Here is a 25,670-nt window from a genome sequence, read left to right on the forward strand (position 1 = left end):
CTTTTCATTCAGCTTACAGTAACTTATGTAATTTAATTTTGAGGTGGAGTTATTTTAAATGATTTACTTTAATTATGGTTAGCCAAGAGAGAATTCCTGGAACTCTTTTAATCGGGACTGATATTCAAAGTGTTTCGCATGTAGTAGAGCAGGCGTTAGCCAGTCAGAATGAGCCTGGTCTGGTCATCACACTTTATACTGGCCCTGCCTGTAACTTTATGGGTTCATCCTTATCAGTAGATACTTAGTAGAGCTTTCGAACGTGTCCAGTAAAGTAACTCCATGTCATTGACATGTTGCCTTGAACTGTCTGGATCTCTGTCACCCTGGGCACGAGTCCTGGCTTGCCTACCTTACAGCTGAGTGTCCTTGAGTTAATTTCTTTCTGTCTCATCTGTAAAATAGGGACTGTATCTTGCATATGATTTTGAGATGATGTGTAGGGCGTGCTTCACAGTTTCCAGCACTTACTTGGTGCCCAGGTGGTGGTAGTGGGTGGTGGCATTCTAGAAACTAAGCATAGATGAACCAAAACAACCACAGGAGGAAATCCTGACTACATCTCTGATGTGTAGCACAAGGCTCTGGGATGAGTCAGTGTGGGGGGTTGTCTGTGCATATAGAGCCTGGAACAGAATTGGTCCCGGGACATCTTCTGTAGCACTCATCAGACATTTTCCCAGCCTGGGCTGGATATGTAAGACGTCCCTCCATCCTGACTCCACTTCTTCCCCGTGTCAGCACTTCTTCCTTACAGTCGTGGCTTTGAAGAGGCCCTGATGAAAGAGAGCATTTAGATCTCTTTCTGACCACAGGGAATTTTAACTGCAGGGAAAATCATCTGGATTTTCCCACTCCTGGCACCCAGGCGCTCTCCTATCTCCGCACACCTTAGGTCATGCTCTTCCCATCAACTAGGCAAATATTTGTCTTCCTTTTGCCTGTCCCACCTCTTAGTCCTCACACATGTCATTCCCCCTACCTGGACGAACTCCATTCTCCATCAGCCCCTTCTCTGCCCTCCTTCCATGTTGTCGGGCGGTGACTCCACCATGAAAACTTGTCAGGCTGACCCTGTAACTCACATCATCTGGTGACACCCTGTGCTGCTGCCTCCTGCATGCTCCCTGCTCTCTGGGTGTGTGCTCATGGTGTTCTTGGTCACTGCAGACACCGCACTCATGTCTGTGTGTCCTGTTAACCTGCTTCCAAGTTAGATTATAAAATGCCCCGAGAGACACCAAACAGGTTTTAAACCTAAATGGCAAGCAGTGAGTAGGGGTTAAAGATATTTTCCTTGGTTGGCTACCAGCGGGTAGGGTACAGAGTAAGAATGTGGTGACCTGGAGGTAGACTTGAAGGTGTGTATAGAAAACAGATGGTAATACTGCCCTTGGTCTTGAAGACATTGGGATTTTATAAGTCATCTTGTTTGGACAGTCCACCTGCTGTCTTCCAGGGAAAAGAGATGAGAATGATCCCATTAGGCAAAGAAAGAACACACCCATCCTTTTGAAACTCATTCCCCCCAGTGTGTCAAGTTATGTAATAAAACCTTGAGATTAACTATTGTTAATGTCTTAATTATATGAAAAGGCAGGTGACCACTGGACTTTGGCAATGCAGCGTGGTTATTCTAGAAAGGCACATTTTTATACTTTTAAAAAAATAGGTTTGTTTTTGAGAGAGAGAGCATACGTGAGTTGGGGAACTGAAGCAGGCTCTGTGCTGACAGCAGGGCAACAGAAGCAGGGCTAAAACTCAAGAACTGTGAGGTCATGGCCTAAGTAGAAAGGCATGTTTTTATATCACTAGAGGAGAACTTGAGATCCCTAGTTGATTTACTGCAGTCCTGATTCTGTCTCAACTCCCATGAGATTTAAAAATCCCAGAACATTAGGTGACAGGCAAACACCGGGCAGACTGGTGTATCCCTTAGGTTTATATACCTGTGGCTTTTCCCTAGTCTTTTTTTTTTTTTTTTTTTTAATATTTATTTATTTTGAGAGAGAGACAGAGAGCTGAGGAGGGGCAGAGAGAGGGAGAGAGAGAATCCCAAGCAGGTTCCATGCTGTCAGCACAGAGCCCAGTGCTGGACTTGATCTCACAAACCATGAGATCTTGACCTGAGCTGAAACCAAGAGTCAGATGTTTGACCGAGTCATCCAGTGCCCCTTTCCCTGACTCTTTCAACTGCTGCCACTAGGGCGAGCAGGAGACACGCCTTGGACCTGCCCCCAGGACCTCAGTTCATCTTTTCCTAGCATGTAAGCAAGTAGTCAAGGAGGGCAGAGGAAAGCCAGCAACTAGAGGTGCGTTTATCCGGTATTTGCTGTGACGAGGACGAAGGGCCCTCTGAGGAGCTATCCATAGGGAACAGTAGGCTTCTCCCTCGGTGTGGGGTTAAAGTCACCCTCTCAGGCACCTCTTGGGTGCCACATTCAGTGCCTTAAGAAGATGCTGTGGGTTAAGGATACACCTTTTGAAGGCTGCCATTCACATTAAATGCTGTCTCTTGTGTGATTTTACCTTTGAGCTCTTAGGGGAAATTCCTGGCTTTATAGAAATTCCGTAAGCTGAGGCCATGGACAGGCCAGCACTTTTTCCTTGGGGCCTTCCCGTACCTGTGCCTTGTGTCCCCTCTGCTGTGTGCATGTTCCTTCCGCCCTTCCTACCTGCTCTCTGCCACCTGCTTCCTCGGCCTCACGTGACGTTCGTCTGCTCCACAGCCATCCCTCTTTCTTCTCTGTCAGCTGCCCCCCACCCGCCCCTGTGGACTCCATTCCCTTCCCCTCTTCTACCTCTGAGACACTGGGTTCCTTCACTTTCTAGTGCTTTCCTGGTGTCAACGTTGGCTTCTGTAAATTGCTGTACCCAAAACTCGTTCTGCAAGTGGAAATTTCAGACACCCTTTGAAGGAGCACAGACAAATTGGTTCAACAACGGCACAAGGAAAGTGACAAGTATGACAAAGCAGACACTTCATGTTGCAACATAAATTTCCCCAGATGGGAAAACACTGCCAAAAAAGACTGTGTGAAATATCGAGCACTTGAAATAAAGAGACGGAAATTTGAAAACAAACGGTTTGTTACTTATAGCAGAAGGACTTGTTTTATGTATTCATTCAGAATATGTTCAAGCGCTTTGTATGTGCTAGGCATCAGGCAGGCCCCGGGGAAACAGCAGTGAATAAAACAGAACCCCCTGTCGTATGGATGCCTGTGTTCTAATTTAATTTGTGTGAATAGAAAAAGAGACAAATGGTCTTTAGCTCTTGAAGGTAAAGAAGGGAATTTAGGGGCGCCTGGGGGGGGGGAGCTCTGTCAGTTAAGTGTCTGGCTCTTGCTTTCGGCTCAGGTCGTGATCTCTCAGTTTGTGGGATCAGGCCCCGGGTTGGGTTCTGCGCTGACAGCATGGAGCTTGCTTGGGATTCTCTCCTTTTCTCCCCTCTCTCTGCCCCTCCTCTGATCACAGGTGCACACACACTCTCTTTCTCTCTCAAAATAAAAAACGAACATTTAAAAAAGGAATTTAAAAGGGCAGTAATTACGCTTGTAAAGGTGACAAGGTTATCACGCAGGTTCTTGAGACAGAAGGAACTTTCCAGATTCTTCCTTGTTACTCAGAGAGTGATCCATGGGCCAGCAGCACCAGCATCACCCGGGAACTGTTAGAAACACAGGATGTCAGGCAGCACCCGTATCTCTTGAGAATATACGTTTTGACCGGGTCTGTGGGAGATTCGTGTACAGATTAAAGTTTGGGAAGCATTGTTCTGATGAGTGTTGGGCTGTTTCTGATCTGATGCCACTCAGAGACTCATCCGCTCTCAATGTCCTGGTGAGTTTGCTGACATGTTCATAGCTCAAAGAAGACAAGAGCATCAGTATGATCCCTCGTGACCAAAACGAACCTCTGATTGTGTCCCTTGATTGACATGCAGGAAGAGGCCACTGAGTGGGTTCCAGGTCTCACCATCTGTCTTTAGTGTGAGCTGCTTTCCTGACCTTTATTTTATACATTTGTTTATGTTTTTGTGTAAGAGTCTGTCTTTAAAAAAGAAAAAAGGTTGGAAAGTCACTGGGTTTATGGCATTTTATTAGCAAATCCCGTTTGGGCACCCGCCGGGCACTTGACATTTTGTTATATAGGTCGTGTGTGAAATGTGGTTTCTGTTTACAGAGGGTGTATAGCTTAGCTGTGAATGTAGGACTAATATACTTGGAAAGCAGTTAGACCGCTGAATGGATTTATGAGATATTCCGAGAATATCCCCAGACTCTAGAGGGAATCTGGAAACAAGCTGGAATAGTCTCTCATCAAATAAAGTGTCAGAAAAACTGTGCCTTAGACCGTGAAAATTGCTTATGTCTTTGCTGAGGGCGTATTGAGTGCTATTTCAGGCCCTGCTTGGTTGCGGGGTTGCCGCAGTCCTCGTCACTAAAAGTAAGAGTGGAGGTCAGAGGCAGGCTCTGTACAGCAGCAAAATGTATCGGCTGAAAGCTCTGTAATCTAGAACCATGGTGTGCGGGGGGTGCAGGAGAGTGTCTCAGGTAACCTGAAGCAGCCCCAGAAGACAGCGCTGTGTTTAGAAACCGTCAAACCATCGACGTTCAGAATGTTAATTCTGGGTTGTCAAGAAAAGAGTATTTTATGCTCTGTATCTTTTGTTGGCAAAGACGGGAAATCTGTAGTTCACGTGAAAGAGGTTCTGCTAAAATGATTACAATAAATAAAGCGTTTGTTACCTAAAAGGGTAATTAGGAATTTGAACATTAAACTTTACAAAATCTATCATTTCCCTGATTTTAGTAAGCAAATCTCTCGTTGGACCTATGGTGACAGTTCTAGTCAGGGCGCTTGGGATGACAGGGACGGGGTCCACCCAAGTTCAAAAGTTTGATTGCAAGGAAACAGGCATCCCACTTTCCCAGGAGCTGGGCCCTTTGTCTTGGAGCTCCTGCATGTACCCAGGCCCCTCAGCTTGGGCGAGGAGTCTGTCCCACTTTCCTGCTTCTCTCTCTGGCCTCTAGGTTCTCAGCTAGTCAGTGGCTCAGTCACCCCATGCCCCTTGGGTCTGTTAGCTGTGGCCAGGCCTGTGGCGGGTTCCTGAGAGGGTGGCCCAGGTCTCCTGAGCCTGTCCGATAAAGATGGAGGAGGTCGAGTGACCGGCACATGTCTAGGAGCTGCGTTTGTCAGCAAGGATTTCATGGAGGAGAAAGGGCTGAGAAATTTGGATGGGTGGGACTGAGCAAGGAGGGAGGGCCTTCTTGGCGGGTGAGTGAGAGAGAGGGAAGGCCCCCATGAGAGCAAGAATGCAGCCGGGTGTGATGGATGGGAGGCCAGGAGGGTTCCTCTCTTCTGTCCCTTCTTGCATCGCTGTTCCTAAAAGCTTTGACAGATTGGATTTGCCAGATAAAAAAATTGAGGATCTCCATCGGACTATTTTAAATGCAAAGTTAGGTCCTGCTAGTAATTTATGTGAGGTAGAGATAAGTCAAAATGACTTAAAAGTTTTCACGCTGGTGTTTGGGCAGAAGTCTAAGGCAAATTTGGAAAAGTTGGACGTGGGGATTTGTGGGTCAACCTCTAAGGCTTCTGTTCAGTTTAGATGTGTCGAATTTAAGATGTTTTGTAGGACACCCAAGTGCCCCAAGGAAGCCCTGGAAGATCAAGGAGTGGAGATAAGATTTGATACGCATAAGCAAACAGGAAGTCATTAGAAGGAAAGTGAGTAGAGTGTAGGAAGAGAACCAGGAAAAGAGAAAGGTGGTCCATGGCTGTGTCCTTAGAAAAAAGTAGACTTTGTCACATCTCCTTTTTCTGATGTGTGGAAATCCCAGGATGACTTGGCAGGAACACCTGCCCCTTATGAAGTGTCACCCTGAGCAAGGCTGGACCGCGGGTCCTCCTCTCTGTCACAAGGAGCTTCATCTGTAGGGATTTGAACATCTCTGTTAGCTTCAAAACCCTTTCTTCAAAGGCCGCCCCTGTCTGTGTGTCCAGATGATGGAAGGGAGCCTGTTTAGGGGCACCTTGGGGAAGGGTGGGGTGTCTGGAGCTGAGTGAGGTTGGCTTCCGCCTCCTCTGCCACCTCCTTCTTCCAGGCACCTCTGTGCAATCTCAGACTCTTGACAAGACGTGGTTTGGAAATTACTAGCCCTGGTGACCTTTCGTGCCTCCTAAAAGCTCTAAAATCCCCTGTTGATAACGCGGACAACACCCTGCCACATCACAATTGAGAGGGCACCTTCACAAGCACAGTCTGGTTTATCCTGTGGTGCGGTGGAGGCAAGTATTCTCATCTCCTGTTGACAGATGAGGGGTCGTGTGTAAGCGGGCACCGCAGGACTTGCTTAAAGACTGGTGGCTACCGGGTGTCAGAGGACAAGCACTTTGCGTGTTTCCCGCTGACAGTTTCCTGATTCCTGCTGCGCTTTAGGCCATTCCTGCAGCAGCCGCCGTGTCGACGACCTGTTCTGACACCAGAGGTGATGGAAACATTGAGTTCCCAAACTTCCTTAGTTCCCACTCCTGTTCTTGTGCTTGTCTCGGCTGCACTGGTTTGTGCAGAATGATGCAGAAAGTCCATGCTCGTCCTGCTCCCTCATGCCGCACACAAGTTTTCAGCCCGGGGACCGTCTCTGGGCTCCACCGAACGCTCGTCTCCACCCCATCGCGATGCGTTGTACCTGCCAGGTACGGGTCCGTTCTCTCTGCCCTTTTGGAGAGACCGTGGCCTCTCTTGGCCACAGGCTGCTTGCAGGCGCTAGCTCCCCCTTCTCACCGGCCAGCGGTTCTGCTTGTCCTCCCCACCCTACCCTCTACGCTCCACCACACTCATAAGCCGGCCCAGACCCAGCGCTCCTCGTTTCTGACTCCGCAGGGCTATTCAACCAGTGGCCGTTTTTTATCCAAATAATTAGGTTCTAGAGTTTTCCATGAAGCTACACATGAGCACTGGAAAGAAGTTCAAATATCCAAGAGCTCCTCATGAAACACAACTACTTTCACCCTTTAGGTCAGGTGTGGCATGGCCTGATGGGGCCTTCTGTGCCAATGTTCGTGACCACTTCGGTGCCAAAGAATACAGATCAGAAGAAAGGAACTACTGAGGCACCTGGGTGGCTCAGTTGGTTAACTATCCTGACTCTTGGTTTTGGCTCAGGTCACGGTCTCGCAGTTTGTGGGTTTGAGCCCCACATCGAGCTCTTTGCTGTTAGTTCAGAGCCTGCTTCAGATCTTCTGTCTCCCTCTCTCTCAGCCCCTCCTTCACACAATCTCTCTGTCTCTCTCAAAAATAAACATTAAAAAAAAAAAAAAGAGGGAACTACTGACATACTGTGTAGCATGGATGGACCCAGAAATGTTGGGCTCAGTAAAAGAATTCAGACACAAGAGACAACATACGGTATGATTCCATTTGTATGAAATGTCCCCCAAAGGCAAATTTATAGAGAAAGAAAGTAGATTTAGTTGTTGCTTGAGGCTAGGAGTGGGAACAGGAAGTCATTGTAAATGGCATGAGGGATCTTACTAGGGGAACAAAAATGTTTTCAAGCTAATCTTTGGCGATGGTTGTATTTCTCAGTAACATTACTTAAATTCATTGAATTGTATTCCTGAAACGGGTGAATATTATTTGATGTAAAATATATACCTCAATAAATCTCAATATTTTATGATACCTAAACATGCCTTTTTTTGTTTAAAAAAATAAAAAGAAGTGCCTGTGTGGTTCAGTCATTGAAGCATCCAACTTCAGCTCGGGTCATGATCTCACAGTTCATGGTTCTGTGGTGAAAGCTCGGAGCCTGGAGCCTGCTTCAGATTCTGTGTCTCCCTCCCTCTTGCCCTGCCCTCCTTCCGCTCATGCTGTTTGTCTCTCAAAAATAAATATTAAAAAAAATTAAAAAGAACACATGAAAAGAATAGGGCCCACATTAGACCTGGGAGCTTCGAAGTTTCACATTATAGTTTGGTTATAAGGAGGCTGAGGTATCCTGGGTATGGCAGAGATGTCAGAACTCCACTGACTAATAGGTGGTTGACTCCACTTCAGACTGTAGAATCCATTCTTAAAATAAGATTCGCTAAAAATTTGTATTTGGACAAGTTTGATGACCTGTTCCATGAGTTCCTGTCTTATGGACAGAACAGTTAGGAGGACCCTGGTTGGTTCTCTGGTGGTGTGGACTTCAAGGGAGGTCTCTGCCCACCCCGCCCTTTGTTCCCAGCCTTTCTCTCCCCTCCCCAACTTACTTCCTTACACAAGTCATACATAGTCACTGTAGAAAAAGAGCACTGATAAAAAAAATTTAAATTGCACATAATACATTAAACACTTGTTTCAGACTTACTGTTCAAGTTCCTACTTCTCACTTGCTGAATAACCCACATTGAACATATTTGATGCATTTTTTATTCACTCCCTGGAAATGGAATTTCTAGGTCATAAGGGATCCATTCTTTAAAGAAAAAAATTTTTTAATGTTTATTTTATTTTTGAGAGAGAGAGAGAGAGTGCAAGCAGGGGAGGGGCAGAGACAGAGGGAGACACAGATTCTGAAGTAGGCTCCATCCAGGCTCTGAGCTGTCAGCACAGAGCCTCACGTTGGGCTTGAACCCACAAACCATGAGATCATGACCTGAGCCGAAGTCAGATGTCTCACCGACAGAGCCACCCAGGCAAGGGATGCACTCTTAAAGTTGTTCATACATACTGCCCAGTTGTTCTCCCGAATTTACCTGTGCAATGTGGATTTTCATTATATGTGAGTCTAAGATGCGATCTGGCCACCAGAGTGGACTGTGCTTGTTGGCCTCAAGATAGGTTATTTATCCTGTGCAGAGTAGGGAAGATGGTGTTATGAGTCTGCCCCAAGGTAATCAAATGATGCCTGAGCTATTGATTTTAATCATGGGCACAAGGCATTCACTGAGACCGGCCATCTGAGTCTGGGCAGGACACGATGGCCAAGATGGGACACTGTGCTGTATGAGGACTAATTGAGGCACCGGGGACTCACTCTGGAAAGGATATGAGTAACTTTCTGCGAGCATTTGAAGGGCTGTCATGTCAAGAGAAATTAGATTCATTCCATGTGGTTCTAAGAGCAGAATAAGCAGAGGGTTGCATGTTCTAGGAAGGCAAGATTCGGTTTAATGTAAGAAAGCCCTGCCTAACAGAATAGAATCTGAAAATGGATTGGGCTCCCCTTCCTTATCATGAATCCCCCTTCCCTCTACATCCCTGGAGATGTTCCAGCAGGCCAGATGCCATTTGGATGCAGAGGCATGGCATGTGTGTGAAGGGAATTCATCATACGGATTTGATTTGGGGACCTTTGAGAAAAGTTTAGAACTATGAGGCCATGAACTTGAAATCACAGCTCTGACTGTAACAGTCTATGGCAGGGCCAGATGAAATAGTCTGCAAACACCATTTGTCCCATTAATTGTTTCTTGGAGCAAGGAAGTAATTTATTGACTCTTCTAATCTCACATTTTCTGGACTCTGCCTCCTGGTGAATGAGAGTTTAGGGTTTTGACAGTCTTTGACATCCAGTTCAGTTCACTTATTGTAGTAGCTGTGTTGGGAGAGTTGGTTTTTCCCGGTTGTTTGTGTTCTCCTTGTATTTTATGCTGTGCGCCAATCATGGTTCTCTCAGACCCTAAGACTCCTGCTTCTGGTAGAAGGTAAAGGGGATGATTTTTACATATCATTCATCTCTGTTGCTTTTTCATCTTAAAAACAACAACAACAACAACAACTTGAGTATTGGTTTCAGTATTTTTAAAAAAATTTTTTTAACGTTTATTTATTTTTGAGACAGAGACAGAGCATGAACAGGGGAGGGGCAGAGAGAGAGGGAGACACAGAATCCGAAACAGGCTCCAGGCTCTGAGCCGTTAGCACAGAGCCCGACGCGGGGCTCGAACTCACGGACCGCGAGATTGTGACCTGAGCCGAAGCCGGACGCTCAACCGACTGAGCCACCCAGGCACCCCATTGGTTTCAGTATTTTTTAAGCTGAACCATACTTTTGCAGTGTTCTGAGTCCTGACTATGTTGAAAAGCGGTACTTTTCCTTTGAAGAAATTACCAGTGTTTTAAACTGTGTCTTTTAACGTTTTTAGATGTGTGTTTTTCTTATCTTGGTATTGATACTTTGGGAAGTTAAAAAATAACTAGGTAGTCCACAAAATCTGTAAGAATATGTGGGAAATTGCCCGTCTAATTTTAATGTTTCTAAAGCACAACTGGTCAAACAACCACTTAACCTTTGGCCCCTCAAAGTGTGGTCTGGAGAGCAGCAACAAGGGCGTCACCCCCCACCCCGCCAAGTGAGCTAGAAACGCAGAATCTTCAGCTCCAGCCTGAAGCTACTGAATGTGCATTTTAACAGGTTGACCTGACAGTGCCTGGTTGTCAGACTTTCTCAGGAGACTAGCTGCCGATCCTGTGGGTAACAGCAATTCTCTTACCTTGGTGTTTTGTTTTGAGCACCTGATAATGTACCTGGCATTGCGACTAGGTTCTTTCACATGCATGAGCCCATTTAATCCTCAGAATCACCCTCTCAAGGAGGTATTGTTAGAGGCTCAGAAAAGCTGTCACCCAGCCTACCAAAAGTGTCACCATAAGAAGCTGTTTTCTGGAGTCTGTATTTCCTACACCTGAGTCAGGAAAATGGAGGCCTGGGAGTGTCACGGTGGCCTAGTGAAGCCTTCAGTTGTTCCAGCTCTTTGCTTGAGTGACCCTGGGCTTCCCTGCTTCCTGGCAGTGGAGGCTCGGCTGCCAGCCTCTGGCCATTCAGCGTCCAGTTGTAGCTTAGTATGAAGGGCCCGGGAGGAAGTCACTTCTGACACATCTCCCCTGCAGGCTGGCTTCCTGAAGCCTCCAGTACAAAAGAAGTTCAGGGATCTAGACAAACGCATTTCTCAGGAATTGCTTACACCAAAATAGGCTGTGTGTGTGTGTGTGTGTGTGTGTGTGTGTGTGTGTGTAGCTTCCATTTCTTTAAAATCTTATCATTTAAAAGACTAGATATTTATTGAAAGTTTGTTCTCACATTCCAGTTCTCAAGCCTTTAGGATGTCCTGTTCTCATGGATTCTGAGAAGGGATATACAATGAGTAATAAGAAACCACCTTTAATCATTAAGTAATATTTCTTCTTTCCTGCCTACGTTCCTCTGGTTGTGTTGGAAATCTAAGAAGGAGTCTGTGTCACACTTGGTGTACCTCAGAAAATAGCGACTTATAATCCTAGTAGAAAACTCACAACCGGGGAATGGCAGGATTCCAACATTTGCCAAAACGTGAGATGCTGTGAACCATCCTGAGGGGGAAAAAAAGAGAGGTTATAATTACATCTGTTTAAAAACTACCACTTAGCAAAATTCTGATTACTAAAGCAAAATTAGTATAACAATTGGGGGTCAGTTTATGTATTTTGCAATTGTTTATTTACCAACTCAGCCCCCGAATGGGCATCCTAGATGGCATCTAAAAGGAGGGAATGTTCTAAAATCCACCAACCCTTCCCTGTACCGCTGTAACGTTTTTTTCCCCTCCATTTTATCAAAAGTCGGCCAAATTTCAACTCCCTGCCCACTGCCGTTGGTGGTATTTTTGTTTTTCTTTGGGTATCATCCTGTTTTCTTTTTCTTCACCGCTGACATTGGCTTATTTCGTATGAATGCGTGATACATTAAATACATATATGTTTCAAATGTTTTGACTTGCCTGTGAATCGTTTCTCTTAAAGGGCCGGCCTGGGGAAGTGAGTAATGTCTCGCGTCCTGTTGTTGTAGGAGGGATTTTGAACCGCTTCTCCAAAGACATCGGGCACATGGACGACTTGCTGCCCCTGACGTTTCTGGACTTCATTCAGGTAATGCTGGCAGTGACACCCAAGTTCTCGCATGGGAACTGCAGTTCCTGTTTTTTCCAGTCCTTTCCTTGGGGGCCGTGGGTGGGCCCTTCGGCCTGATGAAGTGGCGTTATCTTCGTAAAGGCCGTGGCGGTAAGAGGAAGGTGTGGCTCTGATTCGGAGGCCAAGTTCACATGAGTAATACCCCGGGTGTAGGAGCGGCTACAGAGTCATGTCAAGGTGGGTTCGAAGCAGCTACAAGCTTGGTAAGCGGCTCTCCGTCTGCCTTCCAGGCATCTGGCATGGATCTCACTCGACCGTGAACACATTTCATAATATAGAAACAGTCACCTCGCACGGAAAGATAGCCTAGATTAACTAAATTATGCATTGTATTACCACAAAGGACAAATACTTACTGCACCGTTTTTGGGGGATAAAACCAGGTGTGGTTACTGACAAAGAAAAGATTAGTAATAATAAGGTGAAAATAATACTTCGTTAGCAAGGACAATAGAGAGCAGTTATTGTAGATACAAAGCCTTTAAAGGCAAGTACATTTAAGCCAATAATTTGAGTACAGGATCAGAGTCATCTCAGAAAATGTCCTTCTTGTTTTTCTAGGCAGCTTTTCTTTCACACGCTGATTGTGCTAAGTCTTAAGGTGTGTATGTATATGTGTGTGTTTTAAACCCAGCAATCCTGCAAATACCTTCTCTACAGCATTTGTTTTGTCTGTGAACTTGAGGTTCTGAAGAAGTATGTTGGGTCATCTCATGCCTCATCTGCTTGCTCAGTATTGCTGCACACATGGGATGCTTTTCCTGCTGTTTAATTCTGTCTACTTTTCAGTGATTCAGGCCAGGGGACTTTCTTCTTCATTTCCAAGGGTTTTTTTTGTTTTTTTAAATGAAGTGCTTTTATCAACAACTGCATGCACATTTTCTAAAATTGCTGCTGCTGTTGCTAATACTTCATGACCTTGTGTTTCACTCTCCTCAGTGGTCTAATGATGAACTCATTGTAAGGCCAGGAAGTAGAAATGCTACCACTGAGGTCTGCAATTATCGCTTCATCCTGATGGTTCCTCCTCCCCCCCCCCAACCGCCCCCCCCCTTCCCCACACTTTTTTTTCAATGCCCAGATGCGCTTCCAGTCAAAACTTAGGGATTTTTCTGGAGCCATTGTTATAAAAGGAGCCAGAATTACTTAATTTGGAAAATTAGCTATGTCATAAAAATCAGTAATAGGCCCGAAATGACCACAGGCATTTCTGTGAGTCACAGGGGAAATGGAGCAGTGAATATCTGCCTGCAAACAGTGTAGCCAACGAGGAAAGACGTGCGCTGTTACTGGTGTGAAGAAAGGAGACTCCGAGGCAGAGTACTTTTACTGCGAGGATCTCTGATTTTTCCTTCCCTCTTCTGCAAGCTTATTGTATAAATGTGCCCTGCTGGGTTTTGCTGTGTAATTTATCCCCAAGAAGCAATCTCTCACTAAAACAGAGTCACATTTTGACAGAGATTGTTTATCGCTTTGAGAAGATCTGGGGAAAGATTCTGTTTCTTTGCAAGTGCAAGTTAAGGCAGAGGCCGAGTTTGCAAAAGCGGGCTGTCCCACTGCGTGCTCAGCACATAGTTAGTCCTCATAATTAGAGTCACCCACCTCTTTCTGAATGATATATGGAGACACAGGGATCGATGCCACCTGAGTTCATTATAAAACATTCTGAGCAGCCTCAGAAAATTCTAATCTCGTTGTACTTCTCTTTAACCAGAGAGACAAGGGCCTTTTTATTATCTGCTCACTTAATCTTGGTGAGACTTATCCTGGTGGAATACCAGTAGTCCCGATTAGCTGATTTCTTGACTCTAATAGCAGAGGTAAATCTCGATGTTATTGTCTCCAAGAAAGGAGTTTTGTCTAAAGGATAACTCAGTTATCAATTATGATAAAGATCTATTGTCACTTGTTTTGTTTGCAGGTGTCTTTAATAAGGCTTCCCATAATCCCTTCAGGAAGAAATATTTTCTCCTTTTAAAAATAGTATTAGCTAAATATAAAAGCTCTGATCCCTGCCATTGTTGTTGATTCTTTGAGGGACATTTCCCAACATTCATTGTTTAAATGGTTGTCAGGAGGAATCAAGGGAAACTTCATAAACAATGCAGTAACTGGTTCATCTTACTTTGTGTGCAGAGGCCTTTCTCCAAAGGATTTGCATGCGATGAGCAGACTTTTGACTGAGGTATCACTAGGATCATTTTGAAGTATTTGGGCCCGTTGCTATATTAGCAAGCGAAGATTTTTTTTTTTTTATTAAAGCCACAAAAATGAATTTAACCTGCCCTCAAATAAAGGCCAACAAAAATCAAAATGTAAATTGATTACTTTTTTTTTTTTTAAGTTGGTTAGGACTCTGTAAGGATAAAAACAACCCAGTGGTGTTCTGAGACTCTTAATGGAATCATGTAAAGTTAAAATAAACACTATTAGGGTAAGCACATAGAATGAAAACTAATTTTCCAAATCAAATACATTATATTCAATTCATTTTCCCCAATCAACCAAATGTTTAAAACCTGTTAGTTATAACAGCAATCTTCTGGAAATTAATTAGAAGCCTATTAGCTCTGCTAGCTGAGCCGAATGAAGAGGGTTGCTTGTTACATTTCTAAATAGGCTCCTGAATTAAAAGCAAAGCAAGGTCAAAATGACAATCAGTTTGACTCACCTCGTGGCGTTGCTTAAGTAGTTTATCTGGTTTTTGTTTGGCCTTTCTCAGGTGGGTGACAGTTTTTTAAAGGAAATTTTACCTACGTTGACTCAGTCCTCTGAGAAATTTAAAAGTTTTAAGTATTAGGGAAAACATACAGGTTATCACGAATATTACCTGTGTGAACAGCGGCACCTTCCCAATTGCATGGGAATCTAAAAGGGAAACAACTTTCAGACCTCTTTAGAAACTCTTCTAAAGAGTTTCATTAGCCTCTTTCGGAACTGAGATACTAGGACGTTGCCTTGTTGCCTTTGTTTCTGATGTCAGTAGCAGAATCAGCTCCTGGCACTGGGAAGCCCCCCCCCCCCCCCCCCCCCCGCCCCCGGTTTTAATGTCTCACATCTGGTTCTTTGGGTAAAAATGTTCTGACTGTGGCAGCCCTGGGGAAGCTCACAGAAGCTCACAGATCCTGAGTCTTTCCGAATGTAACAGGTGAGTTTAATTGAAACGGTTGAGTTTTAAAAGGATTGGGAATTTCCTTGTCAAGAAGTTCCCCTTGGTATTATCTTGCAGACTGTGGGCCTTCCCAGTCTGCATATCCTCTACATCAGGTATTCCGGAGCCAGAAAGAACTTGGCAGGATTTACATAGTAACGAATAGAACGCAAACTGAAATCTAAAACTGAGATACCTTCCTGAATAGGGAGTTAAGCTTTCCACTTATCAGAATATTCAGATTAAGACTGTCTTGTGCAGTGTGTGTGTGTGTTTCCCCCTTACTAAAGATACGTATATGATCATGCATTTTTTGGAGAGTTAAAATCAAATCGATATAGAAATAATGTGATTACAGTTATCCATGTGAGCTTTTTAATCCATATTACGCATGTTTGATTGCTTTTTCTGTAAGACAATGATAGTTTTGTTGGTTTTGTAATCAAGAGTTCAGAAATGTGAACCATTGGGTTAGAACTTCATTGTTTTTCCAATGGAGTCTGATGCTGAGAAACTGGGGAGAGACGGGAGAACAGAACCATCCATTTGAGCCGTGGTGGCTGGAGTCAGTAATACTCTGTAGAAGCAGGTCAGAAATCAGGGGCAGATTTTATTACCCATGAGATAAGACAATTCTGTTTAAAACCTGAGTATATTTGCTGACCAGGTAGAGCTTATTTTCCTAACTTTGTCCCTTGGACTTCAACAAAAGATTTATATTTGTGTAAATATTTGTAGGGTTTTGTTTATTTTTTTATTTTTTGTTTTGTTTTGTTTGGATAGTTAGCTGTTCCTAATCCAGCTCGTGGGAGACTGTGACACCTTGGATTTTGAAATTGTATGTCATTTCCTGTTGTCCTGTGTTAGAGTGGGGTTCCTGTGTGGGATTTGGGAGCCCGAACTGACCTGGGCACGGAACGGTAGTGAATGAAGAAAGTTCGATTGTCGACCTTCTATTTTGGAAGGCTGGGCCAGAAGTGAGGTAAATTTCTGAGTACATTGTAGGAAATAAATGATTCCTACAATCCAAAATAACAGCAGTCTGCAGGTTACCTCAGGGTTGCCCTGGGCTTATCAGATAAGTTAGCCAATGGCTGGCAGGGCACATCTGGCTTACCAGTGTTGTTCAGACACGTTTTGTTTATTCGCTTTCATGAAAATTGTAACAGCTTTGAGTATTAACGATATTTTTAAAACCAAGTAATCTATCAAGCCAGATATAGTTCTTCACATGTTAAAACTACATGTCTTTACAAAAATAGGGATCAAAATACAAATAGTGTCAAGATCTTCATCTAGACCTCAGACATGACAAATCAATGATGAATAGGACTTTGGCCTTCAAAACGTGATGTATTTGGGTAAACAAAAGCATAGAGGTAGTGATTAAAATGTCCATTTTTGAGTGTTTGGCTGACTTCCTAATGCCATAGCACAAATACCAGCAGCATAAATCTAGTCTTTAATTTTCTTTTTCTTTCTTTCTTTCTTTCTTTCTTTCTTTCTTTCTTTCTTTCTTTCTTTCTTATTAGAGAATGCAAACTGGAAGCAGGGCAGAGGGATGGAATGAGAGAGAGAGAGAGAGGGAGAGAGGGAGAGAATCTTAAGCAGGCTCCACACTCAGCACAGAGCCTGATGTAGGGCTCAGTCCCATGACCTTGGGATCATGACTTGAGCTGAAATCAAGAGTTGGATGCTCAACTGACTGAGCCACCCAGGTGCCCCTAGTCTTTAATTTTCTTAAAACAATGATTAATTAATAAAGGTACCAAGAAAATATGTAATATTTTTAATATTCTAATAACATTTAAGTTTTAATTAATGACAAATTAATTTTTAATGATTTTGAATACACAGGTGTAATATTTGTGCAGATCTGTTGTTTTGTGAACATATGTGCAACTAGATACATAATGGAGAATCTTGACTGTTTGTCCCAAAAGGGAAACATTGTTTCTTACTATGTGTCTGTGGTGTGCAGATTTGTAATTCTACCATATTTTCTCATTCCTGTAACATGTCTTCCTTTTTGTTTTCTCCACCCCATCTTTTATTGAGCTCCTACCATGTGCTGACAAAGATGGAATCTGTGTCTGCCTTCATTTGGCCAGCACTTCCCATGTTCAACATGCCATGCACCTGCTGGGCTTGGTTGTGGAACTGAATGACATTTAATTCCTGTCCTCCAGGGTCACCTGAGTGGCTTAGTTAAATGTCCGACTTCGGCTCAGGTCATCACCTCACGGTTCGTGAGTTCAAACCCCACATCATGCTCTCTGCTGTGAACATGGAGCCCACTTCAGATCCTCTGTCCCCCTCTCCCTTTGCCCCCCCCCCCCCGCGCTTGCTCACTCTTGCTCTCTCTCAAAAATAAAACTTCAAAAAAAAAACAAACCCGTTTAATTCCTGTCTTCCATGAGGCACATTCTCTTGGGAGAGACCGAAGTTCAGCAGTTACAACGCTGTGTGACCTTATAAAAGGAGGGAGACTGTGTAGGAGAGAGGATAAAGCTTTAGCGTGAGACCAGTCTGATTTCCAGTCCTTGTCTGCAATTTTCAGTTCACTTATCTTAGGAAGAGTTCTGGGACATCCAGGTGGGGGCATCCTGCAGATAGTTGGGGGTGTGAGCCTGGTGTTTAAGACCTGGCATGAGCATAGAGCCTGTGTATTCTTCTCTGAGTAGGTCATTGATGGGGGGGGTGGGGGGGTGGGTGGATAAGATTGCCCAGAGAGAGTGAAGCATTTTTAAGGGCCAAGACCAGACCTTATGGAAACCTTAATACTTAAAGAGAAAGGCAGAGAAGAGAACGCAGACAGACGAGACACAGAATGAAACAGTGAGGGAGAAAGGAGGAAAATTGGTGCTGGAAAACCAAAAGAAGACAGGTGTGTTCAGTGCAAAGGAGGAGGTGAGGAAGCAGAAAGCAGTCAGTTGGATTTGACGATTAGGAGTCCAAGGAGCAGCTGGAGAAGGTTCAGGATAGAAGGAGGCCAGATTGCAAAGCCTGTAAGTCAGAGGAGAGGAAGTTGACATAAGAGCAAGCTGTTTTTGAAGGAGTTTGCTCAGTGTTGCTAGGTTGTTTGGGTTTTATGGCTTATGTGGGTGCTATGGGGGGTAGTGTATCTCTTCATCCCAACATCCCCCCCCCCCCCATCCCCACTGATAACCAGGGGTTAGATTCGAGGTCTTGAGATACAGAGGCGAGTAGGCGTGAGGCCCTGCCCTCATGGCTCTCCTCCAGCCCTCCCCAACCCCCACCACCCACCCCCAGGAGAGGGAGCTGTCCAAAAATTCATCCTTGGCTGAGTTTGGAATGCTAATTTTGCCGAGTGCCTCAGAGGAAGTCCTGGGAGGCAAGCTGTTAGGTCCAGGAGCTCACCTGAGCTTTCAGGAAGTGACCCTCCATCAGAGAGGAAGAGGCTCCTGTGGGTGGTGGAGCAGGAATGCTTCTGGAAGTGAGTGCCCATGTGGGACCTGAGCCTGAGCTCAGGAAGAGATAGGAGCTGGAAGGCAGTTGCTTAGCTTTGTTTGAAAGGATAAAGTTAGTGCCAAGGGTGTTCGACTCCTTTCTGACAGTTCTGTTCATCCTTGGTATATTTGATAAGCCTTGAGAGATACTTGATCATTTTAATAACTTTTATTACTTTAAAGTGTTTATTCTGTATCCTTTTCCTCAGCTAGTTCCTTCTCACTCCCTTAAATGAGATCTTAATTTAACATTTCGTAGTTATAAAAAAGACCCATCTTTGATTATTTGTTTTCTTCTGTCTTTGCCTCATGAATATGCCTCATGAATACTGTGATACATAGATTAACCTGCCCGTGGTCTTCGGAGATAAGCAGATACCTTTGTTCTTTGCTTTCAGATGCCAGTGTATTTGCTTATTTCAGAACTTCATGTATTTTCTTCTCTGAACCAAAGACTCTAATATGTCATAGAAGGGTAAGACCCTTCAAGGGATAACTGGATTTCATTTTCCTCTAAGACGGGCCATGCCCAACGTGGGAACAGGGGTTCACACCCTTTCCTCACACCGCAGTGCTGTCTCGGAATATATATCTGAATAGGTTTGTTTTGCTTTGTTTGCTGGTGATTTGTATGACAGCGGAGCTCAGGCCTAGAGAGTACGATTCCCATCTCCTAGGTATTAAGTTTAATCTCTCTACAACTCCTGGAAGGGAATTCTACATGCCTGCCAGGAGGACTATTGATGCTCTTCTATGTGTTACATATACACCTTGGATGCAACCTCAAATAGACCGTCTTCATTCTTCACGGACCATCAAAAGTCTCTTCTTCCTATTAGCGAAGCTTTCCTTGGGCACTTTGTTCTGCAATAAAACTATCCCTATCCCCTCTGAAGAAGCTGGGATCCTCGAACCGTGGCCAAGTGCAGTGCTGAGCAAATTGCATTACGACCTCACTTCCACTCGGTCAGTTAGTACTTCCTGTGTACCAGCCACTTTTCTAGGCACTGGTGTGTAGAGGAGTGAATCGGGCATTGGCTTCCAGGAGTTTACATTCCACTGCAAAAGACAGATGGTAAACAGTTAAGTTTATAAGGCAATTATAATAATCTCCTAGTGCATTAAGGAATGGGAAGTCTTTGCAGGTGACTTCCAGGACTGTTGGGACATGGTGAGCAAGGAAGTGGTGATGTTTGAGTTTGGAAAGTATGAAGGAAACAGCCATGCAGAAAAGACCTGGAAGCAGATGGGCAGAGTGTGTGCTCAGGAAAAGAAACATGCGCAGATGCTCAAGATGGGAGCAAAGTGGCATGTTCCCAGGTAAAGAGAAAGCCAGGCAGTGAACAGAGTGGAGACGTAGGCAAGAGGGCACTTGAGACCTAGGCAGAACTGGACTCCATAGGTTAAGAGGTTCGGGTTCTCTTCTGGATGCAACAGGAAACCACTGGAATATTATAAACAGAGGAGGGACATCATGCTCATACTTCAAAATTGAAAAAAATGTATATTTGATGCTAATCATGAGGCTCAAATATTTTTTCTAATGTTTTAAGTCATCAAAATATGCATAATCCCTTAAAGGCAAGGCTCTAAGCCTGTATTTCATGGCATTCTCTCATGCTCAGCACAGCTTCAGGAACTGAGGCAGATCAGCACTTTGTATTTCATTCAAGTCATGAAAACTGTATTGAGTTATTCCCCAAATAGGAAAGTGGTTCTCTGTAGTCAGCGTGGACCTCTTATCTTTCCAGCAGCCTACCCTTTTTAGGGCAGTGGCTCTCAAGCACCAGGTTGCCCCTAGCTGAGGTAACATGGAAAAAAGAAAAAGGATGGTGTAGGATTCTTCCCCACCCTGCAAAGCTGAATTTTCTGTTTTTCTCTTTCGGACATTTTGTTTTTTAAATATAGTCGAGTGGCTCTTAGCCAGAAGGTGTAAAGTCAGTACAAAAGGTGATAGGTAGTCCAAATGACCTGGAAATAACATTAATCCTAGCTAATGTTTAGAGACTCCTTCCTGGGTGCCCAAACTTGTTTCAGATCTTTTATTTGTATAATCTGTCATCTTTCTGGCAACTCCATGAGTTATGTACAGTTATTGTGCTGTTCTCACAGATGAGGGAAATGAGGCCCAGAGGAGTTACATAATTCGTCCAGGATCACACATCTAGTAAGCGATCACTTTGAGGCTTTTATTTTTATATTATTGAGTTATACTCGTTTATGTTCATGAAGGAGAAGCAGAGTTCCCCTTCCTGTGTTTTGATCACATCAGACTCTTCTCAATGAGGGAGATTCCAGGTGGAATCTCTAATAATAATTAAATTATTTGTCATCTGGTGCCTATGCTGCCTCTTCAACAAAAGTCGTAAAAGTGCTCATGTAATGTGATCCCATGGTATTTGAGATGTAAATCTTTTGAAATTGTGGTGCTGGCCTTCTCTCTCTCTCTCTCTCTCTCTCTTTTCTATCTTTAGCACGTGTGAACAAGAGCCAGAGAGAATCTTAAGCAGGCTCCATGCTCTGTGTGGAGTCTGACACGGGGCTCGATCCCATGACCCTGGGATCATGACCTGAGCTGAAATCAAGAGTTAGATGCTCAACCAACTGAGCTGCCCAGGCGCCCCTCTTTTTTCTTTAGAATTAAAGATGGACAAATCACTTTCCTCCTTCATGAATGCTTTTTCAAATTTTTGCTGGTTGTAAAATCCAGACTGAGAGCTGCTATTTTCAAGAACTTTATTCCTTAGCTAATGATAAACCTGATTTCAAATACAAGTATAGGAGAAGTTGTGACTATGTTTTAGGTGTGAGCATCATGAAGTAGAAGATACAATATTTACACATTTTAATGCACATTTGTTTGGGTTGTGATATACGTAGCTCTGGAGTACTGTTATGTAAACCAGGAAAAGTAATCGGCTATGATGAAAACAAAGGAGCATTTCTTAAGATTTTGTTGCAAAACAGAAGCTTAACTTTACATTAAAACAGTGAACAACAGGTGATTTTATACTGTGCTAGTACTAGGGGTTAGAAATACATTCCTTATAGACAATGACACAAATCTAGTTAAAAGTTAAGTTGTTAAATTTAAACACTAGAAGTGTATACACTGAATGTAATAAGTTTATCATTTACATGTAAAAAATAAATACTTTATAGTTAATTTAACCGAATGTCCAAGTAGCAAATTTACATTTTGAATACTTAAGGATCTAAACTCTCAATTTTAAGATTTGATAATGGAGGCAATAGCATTCTCTTCTGTGAAGATAAGAGTTCTGGTCTACTTGATTTCAGGCAACAGAGCTTGTCTATGCTTTATCTGGTGTGTGTACGTGTGTAAATATAAATGCACATATACCCTCAAGGAGCAGTCATGTTATTGATTAGCAACCCTTTCAAATCAAGTAGCTGGATGTACATCTTAAACTGTAAGGCAAGGAAAATAATGTTTGTGATTGTAACAGAGGGTTTTATGTAGGGCTCTCTGTGAATCATGGTCTGCAGTTTAAGGGAACCTGGAAAACTTGTCTGAGGAATTTATATTTGAACCTGTGAACCCTTGGCCCCATACAAAGTCTTTGAGCAGGAAAGTGGCCGCTCACCATGTAATTCTAAGGGCGACAAGGACATCTATCTCCTTTGAACATGTTATTCCCATTTGGTGGATTTTACTGAAGATCAACAAGGGTGATAATGTGGTTCGTGTTGTTGCATGTGCTGGGAGGTTGCCTATGAATTGTGCCCTTGGCTACTTCCTGGAAAGGATCTTAATGTTTCAGATTTCGGTCTCCTTTTTGTGGTCTTTTGCAAAAGGCTTTGTGGCAGAAGGCTTCCTCCTCCTCCCGCCTTGCTGGTTCCAGCCAGCATCTGTACTGGCGTCTCAGGACGGGGCAGCGGGCGACCTTGTTCCATGCCGGCCTTCTGTGAGGCTTCCCTGGGCTTCTGGCCCTGCTTCTCCCATTTCAGTTCAGTGCGCTGGGATGCCAGGACCCCAGGTTTCCTGGAAGCCTGACGGTGTTACATGATCTGATTTATTCTATGAGGCTTTCTCCTTTCGGGAGAATTACGGATGAAGTTAGCAAAACACGAATTGAGTGAAGCTGGAAAGTTAAGACGTTAACTCTAAACCTGTCCTTGAACCTCCGGAGGTAAATACTAGTCCTTAGTCATTTTTTAATTTCTTCGCTAAGGAATGCTGTAGAAAGGATGGCAGAGTCAGCCACCGTTCTTGGTGTTCAATCCATTCCTCCTTTTTCTCCGATTCCTGCATTTCATGCTCCTCTCCATCCCACTGTAAGATGAGCTTCTAGTGGCTGTCTCTGGGGTACGCACTCTCTCCGCTCCATTCTTTGGCCTTCTCTTTTGCCAGAGTCTGTTGTGATTCTTCCTAGACTTGTTCCTGTTCCTTACCCATGTTGTCATCTCATAATGACAGTACTTATTGTGTGAACTGATAAGTAGGAATGCCAAGTGGAGTGCTTTGGGAAGGCTTAATAAAAGGCTCCGCTTAAAAAAAAATGGCTTTAAGTAATTAGGTATGGATGAGACAAGTGACTGCGGGGGAGGGAGTTGGAGAAATACAGGAGGAATCTGTGCTGAGAGCCTCACAAAGTGTCTTCGAAGTCCTAGGTGATGCATTATGGGTGTGAGTTTTGTAAGAAAGACCTTGAGACACTCCAACACCAGATCTGTACATGCTTTTATTTTTTTTTAATTTTTATTTTTTTAAATTTTTTTAATATTTATTTTTGAGAGAGAGAGACAGCATGAGCAGGGGAGCGGCAGAGAGAGGAGACACAGAATCCGAAGCAGGCTCCAGGCTCTGAGCTGTCAGCACAGAGCCCCATGCGGGGCTTGAACCCACGAACCGTGAGATCATGACCTGAGCCAAAGTCGGACGCTTAACCGACTGAGCCACCCAGGCGCCCCTGTACGTGATTTTAAATTAAACCAAAACTTTAAGATTTTGTATTATTTATTTCTGAATTGGCCAACTATTAGTTCAGATTGTAGTACTTAGGACCTCTCTGTAACCCTGCCTGGGAAAGTTGGGGATGGCTTCCCGGTGATCCTGAGCCTCGTGTAGGGGAGAAGCCAGTGATCCCTGAGCCTCATGTAGGGGAGAAGCAGGCACCAATGACAGGAAGTCCAAGAGAGCCTAGGAAGTTTGCAAGGACACCATAATGTGAAGTTTGAGATCGGGCATCAGAGGGGATAAAGATGGATAGGTATAGAGGAGGCAGATCACAGGGAGACTCATGTCTCCAGTGCAGGGATTTGGATTTGGAATGTTGGTAGAAAGCCATGGAGAGGGAGGAAGACACCACAAGAATAGTGGGTTTGGCCAAGTTTCTATTTGGGATATCCAGGTAGTGATGCCAAGTGTGGCTGGTGAAAACCCTTTGATTTTTTTTTTTTCAACATTTATTCATTTTTTGAGTGATAGAGCATAAGCAGGGGAGGGGGGTGGGGGGGGGGAGAGAGAGAGAGAGAGACAGAGTGCAAGTAGGGGAGGGGCAGAAAGAGAGGGAGACACAGAATCCAAAGCAGGCTCCAGGCTCTGAGCTGTCAGCACAGAGCCCAATGTAGAGCTCGAACTCATGAACTGGGTGATCATGACCTGAGCTGAAGTTGGACACTTACCGACTGAGCCACCCAGGCACCCTAAAACCCTTTGATTCTGATTAGTGGGTCCACACTGTGGAAGAGTCCCTCGCCTCAGAGATGTCATTCATAAGCCCATATCCCAGCAGAGAGCAGTCATGGGTCTGTGTGTCATTATGTATGCCAGCTCTTATAGCTACCAGGTATGTTGCCTGTCCGGTCAGATTATGGTGGATGGCCAAGTCGGAGCCACTCGCAGTTCCAAAGGAAGAAGGAAGGCAGCATAAAAAAACAGACCTCTGTATCTGTTTAGTGTGATCCTACCTGAGGTTGTAAGAACCCTGCAAATGTTTTTTTTTGCCAGTGCTCTTGGTTCTGTAGGAAACGCTTTTGGGCACCTGGGTGGCTCAGTATTAAGCACCCACCTTTGACTCATGTTGTGATCTCATGGTTCATGGGTTCGAGCCCTGTGTCGGGCTCTGTGCTGACAGCTCAGAGCCTGGAGCTTGCTTCAGATTCTGTCTCTTCTTCTCTCTGCCCCTGCCTCCCCCCCCCCCCCCCCCACCACCACCCCGCCCCGGCCCACAAATAAACATTAAAAAAAAAAAAAAAAAAGAAAAAGAAAACATTCATGTTTTAATGGTGTGAGGGTTGAGCGTGCTTCTGTAAATTTTTTTTTATAGATTCAAAAATTTTTTCTCAATGTTTATTTTTGAGAGAGAGAGTGTGAGTGGGGCTCAAATTCATGAACAGTGAGATCACTACCTGAACTTAAGTTGGACACTTAACCACCTGAGCCACCCAGGCTTTTTGAGAGAGCATGAGCGGGGGAGGGGCAGAAGAGAAGGAGACACAATCTGAAGCAGGCTCCAGGCTCTGTCATCACAGAACCTGGCGCTGGGCTCGAACTCGCAAACCGTGAGATCATGACCGAGCCGAAGTGGAACATTTAACCGACTGAGCCACCCATGTGCCCCGAGTGTGCTCCTGTAAATGTGATTATGTGTTCATGGGCATCACTTATAATGTAACTAGCTTTAAAATGTCGTGGAGGGGTTATGGTGGGAGCCCTCCCAATCCCCGCAGTCTGCCTTTCTGAGTTTGATCCCTGCTCTGCCTCTTCCCGTTCTGCCTCACAGAGCCACACATTCTTTATCTGTAGGAGAGAGAAAAATGGCACACTTCATAAGGGTTGTTGTGAAGACAAAATTAAATCATTTTAATAAAATTCTTAGCATAACATCTGCATGTTAAGTATTGCATAATGGGTAGTTATTTTTAAAGCACTACATACCTTTTTAAGTGGGAGGAAGAGTTTGGTAATAGCATTATATTGCATCAAAAGAACTGTCACCGAGTTGTCAGGCCCATAAATAACCACCACATGAGTTTTTTCACAGATATTCTAAGTTTGATATCCCCGAAAGTTTTTAATAGATATTTTTACATGTAGACTCACGGGATCAAATTCCGTTACTCTCAGAATAGACTGTGA

At 44.2% G+C, this 25,670-nt stretch overlaps 1 protein-coding gene across 3 annotated transcripts in view; it reads left to right on the forward strand.

The window, feature by feature from the left end:
- Nucleotides 1-25,670, forward strand: part of ABCC4 (ATP binding cassette subfamily C member 4) — a 260,432-nt gene that overhangs the window by 157,217 nt on the left and 77,545 nt on the right. For all 3 annotated transcript variants that reach the window (XM_019444076.2, XM_019444075.2, XM_019444077.2), the window contains one exon: nt 11,823-11,902. In XM_019444076.2, coding sequence (XP_019299621.2) covers nt 11,823-11,902 — 80 coding nt within the window. The remainder of the gene's footprint in view (nt 1-11,822; nt 11,903-25,670) is intronic.

Source organism: Panthera pardus, unplaced genomic scaffold (genome assembly GCF_024362965.1).
Source record: "Panthera pardus isolate Hobbes unplaced genomic scaffold, ASM2436296v1 HiC_scaffold_1, whole genome shotgun sequence".
In the NCBI taxonomy this organism is placed as follows: Eukaryota; Metazoa; Chordata; class Mammalia; order Carnivora; family Felidae; genus Panthera; species Panthera pardus.